This window comes from Salmo trutta, chromosome 21 (genome assembly GCF_901001165.1).
Source record: "Salmo trutta chromosome 21, fSalTru1.1, whole genome shotgun sequence".
NCBI classification, from domain to species: Eukaryota; Metazoa; Chordata; class Actinopteri; order Salmoniformes; family Salmonidae; genus Salmo; species Salmo trutta.
The window spans coordinates 29,940,274-29,957,963 of NC_042977.1; the positions used below are offsets into that span (position 1 = coordinate 29,940,274).

The 17,690-nt window shown below is 44.5% G+C and overlaps 1 protein-coding gene across 1 annotated transcript in view; it reads left to right on the plus strand.

Annotated features, from left to right (window-relative positions):
* The window catches only part of LOC115157127 (tensin-3), a 73,621-nt gene that overhangs the window by 39,029 nt on the left and 16,902 nt on the right, over positions 1 to 17,690 (plus strand). The window contains exons 14-20 of the mRNA XM_029705105.1: positions 2,666 to 2,829; positions 3,354 to 3,486; positions 3,614 to 3,697; positions 11,193 to 11,334; positions 12,369 to 12,964; positions 13,178 to 13,264; positions 13,481 to 13,612. Of these exons, the coding sequence (XP_029560965.1) occupies positions 2,666 to 2,829; positions 3,354 to 3,486; positions 3,614 to 3,697; positions 11,193 to 11,334; positions 12,369 to 12,964; positions 13,178 to 13,264; positions 13,481 to 13,612 (1,338 nt within the window). The remainder of the gene's footprint in view (positions 1 to 2,665; positions 2,830 to 3,353; positions 3,487 to 3,613; positions 3,698 to 11,192; positions 11,335 to 12,368; positions 12,965 to 13,177; positions 13,265 to 13,480; positions 13,613 to 17,690) is intronic.

Below are 17,690 nucleotides of genomic sequence, written 5' to 3' on the forward strand. Positions count from 1 at the left end.
CCAAAAACAGAAAAAGATAGCAACACCCCAAAAATGACAGTGTTTACAAGCCGAAGGGCAATGAAAATATCCCACCTGAGATAGGACGTTAGAGAGGTGATAGTGAGAGTTATTAGCAGTGTTAGTCTCTCACATGGTAATAAGATCGCCATTTATTCAGATCCCTCTCAATGAGCTCAACTCCCCATGATGCCACCTTAGGGACCATACACTCCTCACCAAATGTTGATTTGACGACATATTTGCGCAGAATCGATTTGCAAATTTCAGACGGCACTCTGTTCAGAGGTGTACCTTAGACCGCTCTTGGCCAGCAAACGCTACCAGTGTCCCCCCCCACAAGCCCACCTGTGATATGTGGTTGTCCCACCTAGCTATCTTGAGATGAACTCGCTCTGGATAAGAACGTCTGCTAAATGTAAAGGTACTAAGGCACAGGCATGCCGAGCCTGACTGAAACATACTGGTTTAGAAAAATGGACACACATTTAAAAAATAAAAATGCTGACTAAGAAAAATATGCAAATGAAGTCCAAAATAACACACCATGACAGTCACAACAACCTACACGCACACACCAACACACACACCTCCTCCGGCTGTGCCCTCAGAGAATGTGTGTGTGTGTGTGTGTGTGTGTCTAATAATCCTGTGCATTAGTACAGTCGTGGCCAAAAGTATTGAGAATGACACAAATATTAATTTTCACAAAGTCTGCTGCCTCGGTTTGTATGATGGCAATTTGCATATACTCCAGAATGTTATGAAGAGTGATCAGATGAATTGCAATTAATTGCAAAGTCCCTCAATGCCATGCAAATGAACTGAATCCCCAAAAAACATTTCCACTGCAATTCAGCCCTGCCACAAAAGGACCAGCTGACATCATGTCAGTGATTCTCTCGTTAACACAGGTGTGAGTGTTGACGAGGACAAGGCTGGAGATCACTCTGTCATGCTGAGATGAGTTCGAATAACAGACTGGAAGCTTCGAAAGGAGGGTGGTGCTTGGAATCGTTGTTCTTCCTCTGTCAACCATGGTTAACTGCAAGGAAACAGGTGCCGTCATCATTGCTTTGCACAAAAAGTGCTTCGCAGGCAAGGATATTGCTGCCAGTAAGATTGCACCTAAATCAACCATTTATCGGATCATCAATAACTTCAAGGAGAGTGGTTCAATTGTTGTGAAGAAGGCTTCAGGGCGCCCAAGAAAGTCCAGCATGCGCCAGGACCGTCTCCTAAAGTTGATTCAGCTGCGGGTTCGGGGCACCACCAGTACAGAGCTTGCTCAGGAATGGCAGCAGGCAGGTGAGGGTGCATCTGCATGCACAGTGAGGCGAAGACTTTTGGAGGATGGCCTGGTGTCAAGAAGGGCAGCAAAGAAGCCACTTCTCTCCAGGAAAAACATCAGGGACAGACTGATATTCTACAAAAGGTACAGGGATTGGACTGCTGAGGACTGGGGTAAAGTCATTTTCTCTGATGAATCCCCTTTCCGATTGTTTGGGGCATCTGGAAAAAAGCTTGTCCAGAGAAGACAAGGTGAGCGCTACCATCAGTCCTGTGTCATGCCAACAGTAAAGCATCCTGAGACCATTCATGTGTGGGGTTGCTTTTCAGCCAAGGGAGTGGGCTCACTCACAATTTTGCCTAAGAACACAGCCATGAATAAAGAATGGTACCAACACATCCTCCGAGAGCAACTTCTCCCAACCATCCAGGAACAGTTTGGTGACGAACAATGCCTTTTCCAGCATGATGGAGCACCTTGACATAAGGCAAAAGTGATAACTAAGTGGCTCAGGGAACAAAACATCGATATTTTGGGTCCATGGCCAGGAAACTCCCCAGACCTTAATCCCATTGAGAACTTGTGGTCAATCCTCAAGAGGCGGGTGGACAAACAAAAACCCACAAATACTGACAAACTCCAAGCATTGATTATGCAAGAATGGGCTGCCATCAGTCAGGATGTGGCCCAGAAGTTAATTGACAGCATGCCAGGGCGGATTGCAGAGGTCTTGAAAAAAAAGGGTCAACACTGCAAATATTGACTCTTTGCATCAACTTCATGTAATTGTCAATAAAATCCTTTGACACTTATGAAATGCTTGTAATTATACTTCAGTATTCCATAGTAACATCTGACAAAAATATCTAAAGACACTGAAGCAGCAAACTTTGTGGAAATTAATATTTGTGTCATTCTCAAAACTTTTGGCCACAACTATACATCTCTACATTAACATTCCTCGTGGCTATAGGATGACAGGGCTTAAATTAGCACTCCGGTGCCGAGTGGAGGGTCACCCCAGGCCAGGCCAGTCTGTCACAAGTCTGCCCCCCACCTCACATCTCCCCCTCGGTCCTCAGCTGTCCACTCACAACGACACAGACACTAGTACTAAACTACACTCAATATTATGACAGTTGAAGGTATTGGAGAGGTATAACAACTCCTAGAGAGTGTAATCAAGAAGTTAGAGCCAGAAGTCTTTGGTATGATATTGCTTCACACATTGCATGTCACAAACATCGCTTAAAGGGTTGACATTCTTCAGAAACATGTATTTCCTATAGACTTGAGGTGGTAGTGCTCTCTGGTATGTTCAGCATCAATGGCTAGTTCTCACCCTCCTTTCTGTCTCTTTGTGTGTCTGAGCAGCCGTCCCATCGTCCATTGGTGATGTCAGAGTGGACGCCATGCAGAGTCTGAGTCGGCAGGTCAGTGATGTCACAGATCACCCAGGGTTCTGTGGCTCAGGTTGGGGTGTGCAGGAAGACTACAGGAGCACACGGACCTACTCACCCTGCGCACCTCACTCACAGGTACCTGAACATACTGAAACTCTGACTCGCTGACTCCCAATGTCTGTCATTACCTTGTAGTTTAGAACACACTATGGGAGGCGCGCAGTACTACATAGAGCCATGGCTATATGGAACGCAAGCAGTAGAATCTGATTTTAAAAAACGGATAAAAATAAACCTTATGGAACAGCGGGGACTGTGAAGAGACACACACACAGGCACAGACACACATACACATGATAAGACACACACTCTACACACACGTCCCCGCTGGATGTTGTATTGTAAATATGTGATAGTGGAGTAGTGGTCTGAGGGAAGACACTTAATGTGTTCCCTTTCACTTTGTGAAAAGTGTTATGAAATGTAATGTCATGTGATATTTTAAATTGTATATAACTGCCTTAATGTTGCTGGACCCCAAAAATTGCCTTGCTTGTCATGATGTGCACAATTAAGTGCTGTGTTTTGCTGTGTACCATTTTTGCTATGTAAAATGTTGTGATGTTCACACGCATGTTTTTGCTGTGTGTTTGTTTCAGCATGGCATGCTATACAGGAGTGACAGTGTGGACTACAGAGCTCAGGGTCCAGAGATGGACAGCGGAGTGGAGGCTGGTAGTGACATGACTCCTCCTACTCCTGCCTTCCCCATCTCTCCCCCTACACCTTATGGTAAGAGCCTCCTTCATTGTCTATGGCCTCTTTTCAAAGGTGTGTGTGTGATTGCATATGATGGTGCTTGTGATCGTTGCTGAATGACTGCATTCTGAACCTCATCTCTTCTTCTATCTTTCCACAGTGAAAAACATGCCGGAATTCCCTCACCTGAGGCAATCTCCGTCTCCCAGCATGCAATCCTTCGGAGCTTACAGGATGGATCAGGGTGGGTCATGGCTGTGTGTATCACAGAACTAACATTCTCATGAATTAATTCTTCATTCAAATTAAGTGAGATAAATGTTTAAATATATTCCATAATTCAATGGTCTGGTAAGACGAGGGGCGGCGGTGTGTGTCTATTTGTCAAAAACAGCTGGTGTGCAATGTCTATTATTAAAGAAGTCTCGAGGTATTGCTCGCCTGAGGTAGAGTTCCTAATGATAACCTGTAAACCATGCTATATACCAAGAGAGCTCTCATCTATATTATTTGTTGTCGTCTTTTTACCACCACAAACCGATGCTGGCGCTAAGACTGCACTCAACGAGCTGTATAAGGCCATAAGCTAAAAAGAAAATGCTCATCCAGAAGCGGCGCTCCTAGTGGCCCGGGGACTTTAATGCAGGCCATCTTAAATCCATTTTACCTAATTTCTACCAGCAGTTCACATATGTAACCAGAGGGAAAAAAAACTGTAGACCACCTTTACTCCACACACATAATTCTGACCATAATTCCATCCTCCTGATTCCTGCTTACAAACAGAAACTAAAGCATGAAGTACCAGTGACTCACTCAATACGCTACAGGACTGTTTTGCTAGCACAGACTGGAATATGTTCCGGGGTTCATGCAATGGCATTGGGGAGTATACCACCTCAGTCACCGGCTTCATCAATAAGTGCATCGACGACGTCATCCCCATACTGACCGTACATACATTTCCCAACCGGAAGCCATGGATTACAAGCAACATCTTCACCGAGCTAAAGGCTAGAACTGTTGCTTTCAAGGAGCAGGACACTAATCCGGATGCTTATATTAGCAGTTGACGTTATTCTTCAATAACACAGACCCCGAATCAGATCAGGGGGAGAAAAATATATTTAATCAAAGAGAACAAATCATAGTTGTTATGCTGGAAAGTAGATGGCAGATTTCATTCTTCCCTGTCCTCAATGTTTTCTCCACTGAACAAAGAGACAGGATGTAGTTTATAACCCAACCCTAGCCTGTGGTTGACCAATTAGAATTCCTTGCAGTAAAATTGGGCCAATGGCCAAATAACAAGTATCCTGTTTCAGGCTCAATGTATAGACAATTCAGACCAATGAGAACTTGCCACATGTAGCTATGAGTCCAGGATGGAAATTCCTCCCGTGTCCCTGACCCATTAATCTTCAGTTCCCTATTACAGAAACAACTATTTCCATTGATCATTAATTCCGTCATTGTAAATAAAAATTTGTTCTGACTTGCCTAGTTAAATAAAGGTAAAAAAACTAAAACAAAAAACAAATCCCTATTACAGAAAAACAACTATTTCCATTGATCGTTAATTCCCTCTTGACCTTACGTCCTCTTCGTTGTGTATTTATCTTTGAATATTCTTACACGTATAAGAAATCCCGCTACGCCCTCAGACGAACAATCAAATAGGCAAGCGTCAATACAGGACTAAGATTGAATCCTACTACACTGGCTCTAATGCTCGTCGGATGTGGCAGGGCTTGCAAACTATTACGGACTACAAAGGGACGCGAGCGTACCAGACGAGCTGAATGCCTTTTGTACTCGCTTCGAGACAAGCAACACTGAAGCAGGCATGAGAGCACCAGCTGTTCTGGACGACTGTGTGATCACGCTCTCCATAGCCGATGTGAGCAAGACCTTTAAACAGGTCAATATTTAGAAAGCTGACCGAGTCTGTAATACCTACATGTTTCAAGCAGACCACCATAGTCCCTGTGCCCAAGAAAGCGAAGGTAACCTGCCTAAATAATTACCACCCCGTAGCACTCACATTGGTAGCCATGAAGTGCTTTGAAAGGATCGCCAGGCTCCCCTGCTACCGCTGGCTCGTCGGGCTTTCATGTTTTCACCGGATCGCCAGGCTCCCTTGCTTCTACAGGCTCGTCAGGCTCTCATGCCTCAGCTGGATCACCAGGCTCCCCTGCCTCAGCCGGTGTGTCAGGTTCCCACTCCCCAGCTGGCAACAAGTTCCCGCGCATCAGCAGGGGTGACCGGTCCGCTCCTGATCCCCGGGATCGTCCCTTTGGTTGGCATCCTGCGGCTGGAGCCGAACGCGCCAGGGAGGGGGTACCGTCACGTATGCTCTCTTCGGCGCTCTAGATCGCCATGCTCCTGCGTCTCAGCCGGACTGACAAGTTTCCCGCGCCTCAGCAGAGGTGACCAGTCCGCTCCTGATCCCTGGGATCGTGATTTAGGTCGGCATCCTGCAGCTGGAGCCGCGTGTCGGGGAGGGGGTACTGTCACGTGTGCTCCCTCTCCGGCCTCTAGGTCACCAGGGTGCTCATTAAGGCGCACACCTGTCACCATCGTTATGCGCACCTGCGTGTCATCAGACTCACCTGGACACCATCACTTCCCTGATTCCCTTCCCTATATATGTCACTCCCTTTGGTTCCTTCCCCAGGCGTTATTGTTGCTGTTTCATGTCTATTCGTTGTTCGTGTTTCTTGTTTTGCATTATGTTCCGTTTATTTATCAAAGCACTCACTCCTTGCACTTGCTTCCCGACTCTCAGTGCATATCGTTACAGGCTGTAGTGGAGCGGGTCGAGAGTTTCAAGTTCCTTGGTGTCCACATCACCAACAAACTATCATGGTCCAAACACACCAACACAGTCGTGAAGAGGGCACTACAACACCTTTTCCCCCCCAGGAGACCGAAAATATTTGGCATGGGTCCCCAGATCCGCAAAAAGTTCTACAGCTGCATCACGGAGAGCATCTTGACCGGTTGCATCACCGCCTGGTATGGCAATTGCTCGGGATCTGACGGTAAGGCGCTACAGAGGGTAATGCGTACGGCCCAGTACATCACTGGGGCCACTCTTCCTGCCATCCAGGACCTATATACTAGGCGGTGTCAGAGGGCCCAAATAATTGGCAAAGACTCCAGCCACCCAAGTCATAAACTGTTCTCTCTGCTACCGCACGGCAAGCGGTACCGGAGCGCCAAGTCAAGGACAAAAAGGCTCCTTAACAGCTTCCACCTCCAAGCCATAAGACTGCTGAACAATTCATCAAATCCCCCCCCCCCCCCCCCTGCTGCTCGCTGTTTGTTGTCTATGCATTGTCACTTTACCCCTACCTACATGTACAAATTACCTCACTGGCCTGTACCCCCACACATTGACTTGACTTAGCCTCGTTATTGTTATTTTATTGTATTACTTTTATTTTTATTTTGTCATTTTTTTACTTTAGTTTATTTAGTAAATATTTTCTTTACTCTATTTCTTTAACTGCATTTTTGGTAAAGGGCTTGTAACTAAGCATTTCAAGGTAAGGTTGAATTTGGCGCATGTGACAAATACAATTTGATTTGATTACAGCAGTACTCAAAATATACTTTTATTTTTAGAGTACAGAACAATCCATAGAAATACCACTAATCTCTACATAAAGTGAATGGATATATTGAAATGTCAGGCCATTGTGAGGGGAATGTATCATGTGGCACTTGACCTTTGACAAAGCCATTTGATTGGAGGAGTCACACGATAGGGCAGTGGAACAATGCATATGTGGTCTATGTAGGGAAGTGAAGACATTAGAAGTGAAGGAGTCTATTCCACTCATTCTCTCTCATCCTCCTCTCCCTCTTTACTTCATCTCTCACTCTATTAAAGACAGAAAGTGGGTGTCAGAGAAAGAGAGTGAGTGAGAGAAATAGCTCTAGGAGACAGAGCCCAGTGATGAGGGTTTGAATTCAAGTAAGTGGTTTACGTGTATTCATTGTTCATCACTGCTTTTGACTATCATGAGAACTTCTCTCGGAATGTAATCGACCATAGCCCTTTTAGGTGTAGGTTATGTTTATGTGTTTATATCTGGTTGTCTTTGTTTTTCCTGTGGTATTGCACCATTGCTGGTCACTTTTCCATAACGAATGTATGATCCCTGCCTGTAGTTGGGGATTTTGTGGTGGTTGGAGGCAGTGCACTAAACAAAGCCTTCTTATGGACTGCCTCCTTTCCCTGGGGGTTCCATACAAGTCTCTCTCCTCCCATGGTCGGTTTGGAGAACGTCTATGTGGTTTCAGTACTGAAAAGAAACAGTTTTTTTATAGCACAGTGGCGAAGCCTTGAATGACTAAAACAGTAAAAAATGTTGTTTGTGCTTAGCCTTGTTGTGGTCTTAAATTTTTCTCAGTGGTGGAACACACCCAGTTATAAATGTGGTTGTTCTCAGAGATTGGGAGTGATGTTTTGGTTTATCATCTACTGGCATACATCTTAAACCATCCTTTTAGAGTATAGAGACATAATCAGACATGGCATAGGTCCCTTCTGTGGTTCCCTCCCTCCGAAACAAGTCATAAAGAGGGTTTTTGTTCCAAATCCAGTTGAGCAGTTGGCAGAGTTTTGCCCTCCTGTTGTGACTGTGGGTCATCGATGATATCAGAGGTTACACTCACACACACAAAGTGAGACTCATAGAGGTGACCTTCATGTTCGTCTCTTTGTCCCTGTCTGACCCCCACCAGCCTGTTGTCATGGTGATCTGTGTCAGAGGGGTTGTGAGAGTGACAGCACCCCCAGACTGATCTGTGGCCCCACTGTGCCCACATTGCCCAAGCACGCACCGTGTATAGAATCACCGCATTCAGACGTGCCACGTAACCATGGTTACACAGGGTCGAGGAATCGGGGTGCACAAAAACAATTTTATTTCCCCAGTGAAAGTACCTCTGTGTCAAAAGAAGGGTCGAGGGACAAAAAGAAACCAGTACCCTTCTTTCTCGTTTTGTTGTCTGCCTTGTCCTCCACATTCCCATAGAGGTAACTGGGAACCCATGTAAACATCAGTCAGTCACTGAGCTGTATGGACTCTGTGGACTGGAAACATGTGGTTTCAGGTTCTGGGGGCAGGCACATTTTTATTTCACCTTTATTTCACCTTTATTTAACCAGGTAGGCCAGTTGAGAACAAGTTCTCATTTACAACTGCGACCTGGCCAAGATAAAGCAAAGCAGTGCAACAAAAACAACAACACAGAGTTACACATAAACAAACGTACAGTCAATAACACAAAAGAAAAATCTATGTACAGTGTATGCAAATATAGAAGAGTAGGGAGGTAAGGCAATAAATAGGCCATAGAGGCTTGGGGGGGCTTGGGCAAGTTGCTGCATGCTGCATGGGGTGCTGAGATGTTGGCCGGTGTAGGGGTAGCCAGGTGGAAAGCATGGCCAGCCGTAGAAAAATGCTTATTGAAATGATCGATTATCGTAGATTTATCGGTGGTGACAGTGTCAGAGACCTGTACATTACCGTGGTAATTACTGCATCACAATACCAGGAAGCCATTGCGAGTGTACCAATGAGTTTACCAGTCAGGTTTCTATGGCTAGACACCTGTCAGGGTTTCCAGAGCTTTGATTGATGAAATAAAAGCTTTACTCAATTATGTCTGGGGAATTTTAATTTCTGCTTGAATGAATTAGTCTGATTTGTTGACTCAGTGCCACTGCCTGCCAGACAGCAGTAAGGCCTGCCAGGGAGAGTAATCTGCTCCGTACTGAACAGATCGATGAATGGCTGCTGTACTGTTGAGCTAGCAGCAGACTGACTTACTGACTGACTGGAGAATGATTTAACTAACACCACTGCTGACTGCTCTGTTTGGTATTGGATGTACTATATTATACTGCACCTGGGGGGAGAGTGCTTTTATTTGACTGAAATTCTTATGATTAAGAGTTTAGGCATTTTTGCCCAGTTTTTGTTTATGTGATATCCAGATGTTTTGGAGAAATTGGATCTGTATTTATTTTGGAGTGTTGGTCAATAGACGGTCTGAAACATGCAAATAAGAAAATGCTAATGTTAAACGAGGCAGTATCAGAGGACGGCCCTAAAAATCTCCAAATGCTCATGTTACATGTGCAATCAGAGGAAAAAAAACTCTAGACCACCTTTACTCCACACACAGAGACGCGTACAAAGCTCTCCCTTGCCCTCCATTTGGCAAATCTGACCATAACTCTATCCTCCTGATTCCTGCTTACAAGCAAAAACTAAAGCAGGAATTACCAGTGACTCGCTCAATAGGGAAGTGGTCAGATGACGCAGATGCTAAGCTACAGGACTGTTTTGCTATCACAGACTGGAATATGTTCCGGGATTCTTCCGATGGCATTGAGGAGTACACCACATCAGTCACTGGCTTCATCAATAAGTGCATCAATGACGTTGTCCCCACAGTGCCCGTACGCACATACCCCAACCAGAAGTCATGGATTACAGGCAACGTCCGCACTGAGCTAAAGGCTAGAGCTGTCACTTTCAAGGAGCGGGACTCTGACACGGATGCTTATAAGAAATCCTGCTATGCCCTCCGATGAACCATCAGGCAAAGCTTCAATACAGGACTAAGATTGAATCCTACTACACTGGCTCCAATGCTCATCGGATGTGGCAGGACTTGCAAACTATTACAGACTACAAAGGGAAGCACAGCCGTGGGCTTCCCAGTGACACGAGCCTACCAGATGAGCTAAATGACTTCTACTTCTGTAACCATGACGTGCTTTGAAAGGCTGGTCATGGCTTACATCAACACCATTATCACAGAAACCCTAGACCCACTGCATTTTGCATACCGCCCCAACAGATCCACAGATGAATCAATCTTTATTGCACTCCAAACTGCCCTTTCCCACCTGGACAAAAGGAACACATCATTAAGCTAAGGACCCTGGGACTACACACCTCCCTCTACAACTGGATCCTGGACTTCCTGACGGGCCGCCCCCAAGTGGTAAGAGTAGGTAACAACACATCTTCCACATTGATCCTCAACACGGGGGCCCCTCAGGGGTGCGTGCTCAGTCCCCTACTGTACTCCCTCACCAAGACAGTTGTGAAGAGGGCACCACAATGCCTATTTCCCATCAGGAGACTGAAAAGATTTGTCATGGGTCCTCAGATCCTCAAAAATGTCTACATCTGAACAATCACGAGCATCCTGAATGGTTGCATCACCGCCTGGTATGACAACTACTCGGCCTCCGACCGCAAGGCACTACAGAGGGTAGTGTGTACGGCCCAGTACATCACTGGGGCCAAGCTTCCTGCCATCCAGGACCTCTATACCAGGCAGTGTCAGGACGGCCCTAAAAATCTCCAAAGACTCCAACCACCCTAGTCATAGACTGTTCTCTCTGCTACCGCACGGCAAGCGGTACCAGAGCGCCAAGTCTAGGCCTAAAAGGCTTCTTTAACAGCTTCTACCCCCAGCTAATCAAATGGCTACAAGGACTATTTGATTTTATTCTATTTTATTTTTTTTTCTTTAAACTGCATTGTTGGTTAAGGGCTTGTAAGTAAGAATTTCACGGTTGTATTCAGCGTATGTGACAAATCAAATTTGATTTGAAAGATGTTTAGTGCGCACTAGCCCTAGTCCTTGAATGTATTTATCCAATATGTGTCATTTGTCATGTATGCCCTCTCACACCCCCACAGAGCCTCACGGTTACTTAGAGATGATTGGTCACCTTCCCCAGTCCACAGATGAGGGCCTACCAGACTCCTCCTCCAGCAGCCATAGGTCCTTCGGCTCCTCTCGCTCCGCCTTCACAAGTGGGACGCTCCAAAGGACAGACAGGTATAGCCAATCACTAACAAGCTTTTCACATAATTATTAGAAGCCTAGCTCATGTTTATTCAAAGGTAATTTCTTTGAATATTGTAGATGGTTATGGACCCAATCACTTAGATTTGTATATCTACTGAAGAAAAAAATAAATGCAACATGTAAAGTGTTGGTCCCATCTTTCATGAGCTGAAATAAAGATCCAAGAAATTTTCCACATGCATAAAAACATTTTTCTGTAAAATTTTGGACACAAATTTGTTTCAATCCCTGTTAGTCAGCATTTCCCTTTTGCCAAGATAGCCGATACATCTGACAGGTGTGCCATATTAAGAAGCTGATTAAACAGCATGATCATTACACAGGTGAATCTTGTGCTGGGGACAATAAAAGGCCACTCTAAAATGTGCAGTTCTGTCACATAACACATTGCCACATGTCTCAAGTTTTGAGGGAGCATGCAATTGGCATGCTGATGGCAGGAACGTCCACCAGAGCTGTTGCCAGATAATTTGATGTTCATTTCTCTACCATAAGCCACCTCCCACGTCATTTTAGAGAATTTGGCAGTACATCCAACCAGCCTCACAACTGCAGACCATGTGTAACCATGCCAGCCCAGGACCTATACATTTGGCTTCTTCCCCTGCGGGATATTCTGAGACCAGCCACCCGGGCAGCTGATGAAACTGAGGAGTACTTCTGTCTGTGATAAAGCCCTTTTGTAGGGAAAAACTAATTCTGATTGGCTGGGCCTGGCTCCCAAGTGGGTGGACCTATGGCCTCCCCTGCCCAGTCATGTGAAATCCATAAATTAGTGCCTAATTAATTTATTAGGGCCTAATTAATTTAAATTTATTGATTTCCTTATATGAACTGTAACTCAGTAAAATCATTGAAATTGTTGCATGTTGTGTTTATATTTTTGTTCAGTATAATTATGGTTATAGGCTACATGTTCTGAAAATACGTTATGGTCATACAGTTTGATTATAGATGTGTTTTTGATTATCTTCTAATTTTGGTGTTCTTCCTCCTTTCTCCAGCCCCTCCATGGGTCAGCCCTGGCCAGAGGACAAAGCCCTCCTGAGCCGCCACGCCTCCCTTAGCACCTGCCCCACCCCCAGGCACCCCCCTCCCCACTCCATGTCCCTGGACTACGGACACCACTCCCCTCCCATGCACCCCCACCCGGCCCCCAACGCGCACAGCTCCCCCCGGGGAAGCCAGCGGAGCCACATGGCCCGCTACGCCCTGACCCACAGCCCCGCACACAGCTTTGATGAACAGGACGACTCAGGCCTGGGGAGCTACGGCACCGCCGACTGCCCAGTCTCTGCCTCTCCTCTTCTGGGGAATGGAGGGATGGAGAGGGGCATGTTGATGTCTGGTTCCATGGACCAGCAGGGCACCATCCGGACCCAGCAGCACCAGCAGCTCCAGGCCCAGGGGGCCTTGCCTCCGCTGCTGCCCGAGAAGAGGAGGGCATCAGACGGGGAGCACTCCCTGGGCAGGGCTTCCCCAGCCCCCAGCGGGTTCTCCAGCCCACACAGCGGGAGCTCCCTCAGTATCCCCTTCCCCAATGTCCTGCCTGACCTCTCAGCCTCTGCACAGATGCCGGACATTGCCTCACCTCTGCCAGGTAACCCTCTAGCTAGCGTAGTCAATAGCCAATCACTTATATGAGCCAATGGCTTGGGTTGGTGCAATACTTTTAAAAAAGGTAATCAGTACTATATCCTTTAGGTGAGTGTTCTCTGTCAATTTGGATTTGTCTTTTAAACTTAGTGTTTGAATTCCTGAGGTCTTTGTGCATTGGCTAACCTCTGGTCTGTTTGTGATACTGTATTTCCAGATGTCCTGGCCATCAAGCAGGTGACTGTAAAATTTGTGCAAGACACATCGAAGTTCTGGTACAAGCCTGATATCTCCAGGGACCAAGGTAAAAACATGAGGAAATACTTGTCTTGTCTACCAACTGTATTTTGTCTGCTGAATTTCCACGATGCTCTTCAACATGTTGAAAGTGATTTTGTCCAGTTTTAGCAGAGTTTCAAATTTGCACACTCCTCCATGACACCATCGTTAAAATATCTTCCTCCTCTCCTCCTTTACTCCTTTCCTCTATACTCCTCTTCTCCTCTTCTCCTCCTCTCAGCTATCTCAGTCCTGAAGGACAAAGAGCCTGGGTGTTTCATTGTACGCGACAGCCACTCCTTCAGAGGTGCCTATGGGCTGGCCATGAAGGTGGCCACACCCCCTCCCTCAGTCCTGCCGCAGACCAAGAGAGGTAGGCATTGGCTGAAATATATAAATGGGCCAACTGAGAGGCAGCATCCTGGGAATCTAACAATAACAATCACCATAAAAGCCCTCTACTATTTCACCCCTATGACCTTACTTCCATGGAGGGAACATGATAGTCAACTCTCTGTCCCCTCTCTCTACAACTCCTAGCTTTGGGTCTCTCTTCTGGGCAGTATCATGATAGAGCCAAGCAGCCCTTCTCTTTGCCAACTAGCCTTAGATGTGGCGGCTAGTGTTTCAAGACAAACAATAGACATGCTGTCTTTATAAACCTGCACAGATTTCAGGACTTTCTCCAGAGATACTTTTTGCCTTACTTTACTTGACATATGCCTGCTGAATAAAACCAGCATACACCAGCATATGCTGGTGACCAGCCTTCATTGTGTTTTCATTGGTTACCAGGTTGTTTTGGCGGGTGACCAATCTTTACTGTGTTTTTACTGGTAACCAGACTTTGCTGTGTTTTTGCTGGTGACCAGCATTTTCTGTGTTTTTGCTGGTTTTCACTGTGTTTTGGACACATAAGCTGATCACCAGCATACCAGCATATGCTGGTCACCCACAAAACCAGCATCAAGTCACATTATGCTGGCTTGCAAAGTGATGTCTAATTCCTATTGGAATCCAGCCTGACTGGGGATATCCAAAAATGTGCACTTTTATTCACCCACAATCTGCAATCAAAATGACTGCCAGGGTTACCATTTCAGTAACAAGTGCATTAAGTCCAACTAACAGATTGGATTAGTTTAGAAATTGTACTCTATTTATCTTTGTATAGCACGAAAGTTGAAATAAATACAATTGTGTAAATGCCTAGTAGTTATGTCTAGATTTGTTTTAAAGCCCTGGATAGGCCACATACTAGAGGTCAACAGATTATGATTTTTCAACGCCGATACCGATTATTGGAGGACCAAAAGAGCCGATACCGATTAATGGGCCAATTTTTGCATTTATTTGTAATAATGACAATTACAACAATATTGAATGAACACTTATTTCAACTTAATATAATACATAAATACTATCAATTTAGCCTCAAATAAATAATGAAACATGTTCAATTTGGTTTAAATAATGCAAAAACAAAGTGTTGGAGAAGAAAGTAAAAGTGCAATATGTGCCATGTAAAAAAGCTAACGTTTAAGTTCCTTGCTCAGAACATGAGAACATATGAAAGCTGGTTGTTCCTTTTAACATGAATCTTCAATATTCCCAGGTAAGAAGTTTTAGGTTGTAGTTATTATAGGAATTATAGGACTATTTCTCTCTATACGATTTGTATTTCATATACCTTTAACTATTGGATGTTCTTATAGGCACTTTAGTATTGCCAGTGTAACAGTATAGCTGTAATGATTTTCGTAGGAGAAGTATCGGAGTCAGGCGCAGGACACAGGGATGAGTGCAAACAAAATGTGTTTACTCAAAACAATAATCCAACTTCTCCCACAGCAATAAAACATGGTTGGGAGAAACACCTCCAACAATTACAAAACAGGAAACAATCATGGACAAGACAAACAGGAAAGCCAGAGGGTTAAATAATGAACATAATCAGGTAATATGAAACAGGTGTGTATAATTAAGACAAAACCAAACAAACAGGGAAATATAGATCGGTGCTAACTAGTAAGCCGGTGACGTCGATCGCCGAACGCGGCCCGAACAAGGAGAGGGGCCGACTTCGGCGGAAGTCGTGACAATAGCTTCCATCCCTCTCCTCACTCCTACCTGGGCTCGAACCAGGAACACATCGACAACAGCCACCCCCGAAGCAGCGTTACCCATGTAGAGCAAGGGGAACAACTACTCCAAGTCTCAGAGCGAGTGACGTTTGAAACGCTATTAGCGCGCACCCCGCTATCTAGCTAGCCATTTCACATCGGTTACACCAGCCTAATCTTGGGAGTTGACAGGCTTGAAGTCATAAACAGCGCAATGCTTGAAGCACAGCGAAGAGCTGCTGGCAAAACACACAAAAGTGCTGTTTGAATGAATGCTTACGAGCCTGCTGCTGCCTACCATCGCTCAGTCAGACTGCTCTATCAAATATGAAATCATAGACTTAATTATAATATAATAAACACACAGAAATACGAGCCTTAGGTCATTAATATGGTCGAATACGGAAACTATCATGTCGAAAACAAAACGTTTATTATTTCAGTGAAATACGGAACCGTTTCGTATTTTATCTAACGGGTGGCATCCCTAAGTCTAAATATCCCTGTTACATTGCACAACCTTCAATGTTATGTCATAATTACGTACAATTCTGGCAAATTAGTTCGCAACGAGCCAGGCGGCTCAAACTGTTGCATATACCCTGACTCTGCGTGCAATGAACGCAAGAGAACTGACACAATTTCACCTAGTTAATATTGCCTGCTAACCTGGATTTCTTTTAGCTAAATATGCAGGTTTAAAAATATATACTTCTGTGTATTGATTTTAAGAAAGTCATTGATGTTTATGGTTAGGTACAGTCGTGCAACGATTGTGCTTTTTTCGCAAATGCGCTTTTGTTAAATCATCCCCCATTTGGCGAAGTTGGCAGTCTTTGTTAGGAAGAAATAGTCTTCACAGTTCGCAACGAGCCAGGCGGCCCAAACTGCTGCATATACCCTGACTCTGTTGCAGAGGTGACACATTTTCCCTAGTTAAAAGAAATTCATGTTAGCAGGCAATATTAACTAAATATGCAGGTTTAAAAATATATACTTGTGTATTGATTTTAAGAAAGACATTGATGTTTATGGTTAGGTACACGTTGGAGCAACGCCAGTCCTTTATCGCGAATGCGCACCGCATCGATTATATGCAACGCAGGACAGGCTAGATAAACTAGTAATATCATCAACCATGTGTAGTTAACTACTGATTATGATTGATTGATTGATTGATTGTTTTTTATAAGATAAGTTTAATGCTAGCTAGCAACTTACCTTGGCTTCTTACTGCATTCACATAACAGGCAGGCTCCTCGTGGAGTGCAATGTAAAGCTGGTGGTTAGAGCATTGGACTAGTTAACCGTAAGGTTGCAAGATTGAATCCCCAAGCTGACATGGTAAAAATCTGTTGTTCTGCCCCTGAACAAGGCAGTTAACCCACCGTTCCTAGGCCGTCATTGAAAATAAGAATGTGTTCTTAACTGACTTGCCTAGTTAAAAAATATTTACGGTTTTTTAATATATAATAATCGGCAAATCGGTGGCCAAAAATACCGATTACCGATTGTTATGAACACTTGAAATCGGCCCTAATTAATCGGCCATTCCGATTAATCGGTCGACCTCTACCACATACGCTATAAACAGGGTCCCTGTAAGACCACAATTGCTTTGCAGCATGTTCAGGATTTCTTGCAAAAGTGAGTCAGTATACCATTTGAATAAAGTAGATATCCTAAATAGTGTTGTGTTTGCATTTTCTCAAAGTCAGCCAGCCAAGAGTAGACTTACCTGTAGGTGAGTATGGGTGACAGTGACTGATCAATTGTTTATTAAAGAGAGGTTTTATCCGAGCAAGGGTTCAACATCATTCCTGAAGTCAAATAAATCTACAGGTCTACACAATATGTGCAGGGTAATGTTCATGAATCTGTTGTAGCATTTAACAGCCCTAACACCGAACATTACCATAACCACATGTTTTCAATAAAAGACACATGAAACTGGTTATGCTATTGAAGAATCCACATTGAACAGGCCAATATAGTAATGTCTAACTTCATAAACGTGTTCTTACGTTATTCACTATTTTGTTTATATCGCTTATGAGACTGGACATGGAATGGAAAGTAGTCGACAGAAGAATCCCCGACTTGTGCGAGCTAGGCAAATTAGAAAAACAAGATACTCAAAATGCAATTAGGCTTCTTCCTGTAGCTTAGAACATGACACTTTTCCATTGACTTCTGCAAGAATCTTCTTTGCGCACACACGAATTACAGGAAGTGTTGTAATCGCTTGTTGAGTCTCTTGGTAGATTACCATCCCTGATTCAAGTTTCTCCAGTGATAAAGTTGTACATTTTCTGTGACAAAAATAAA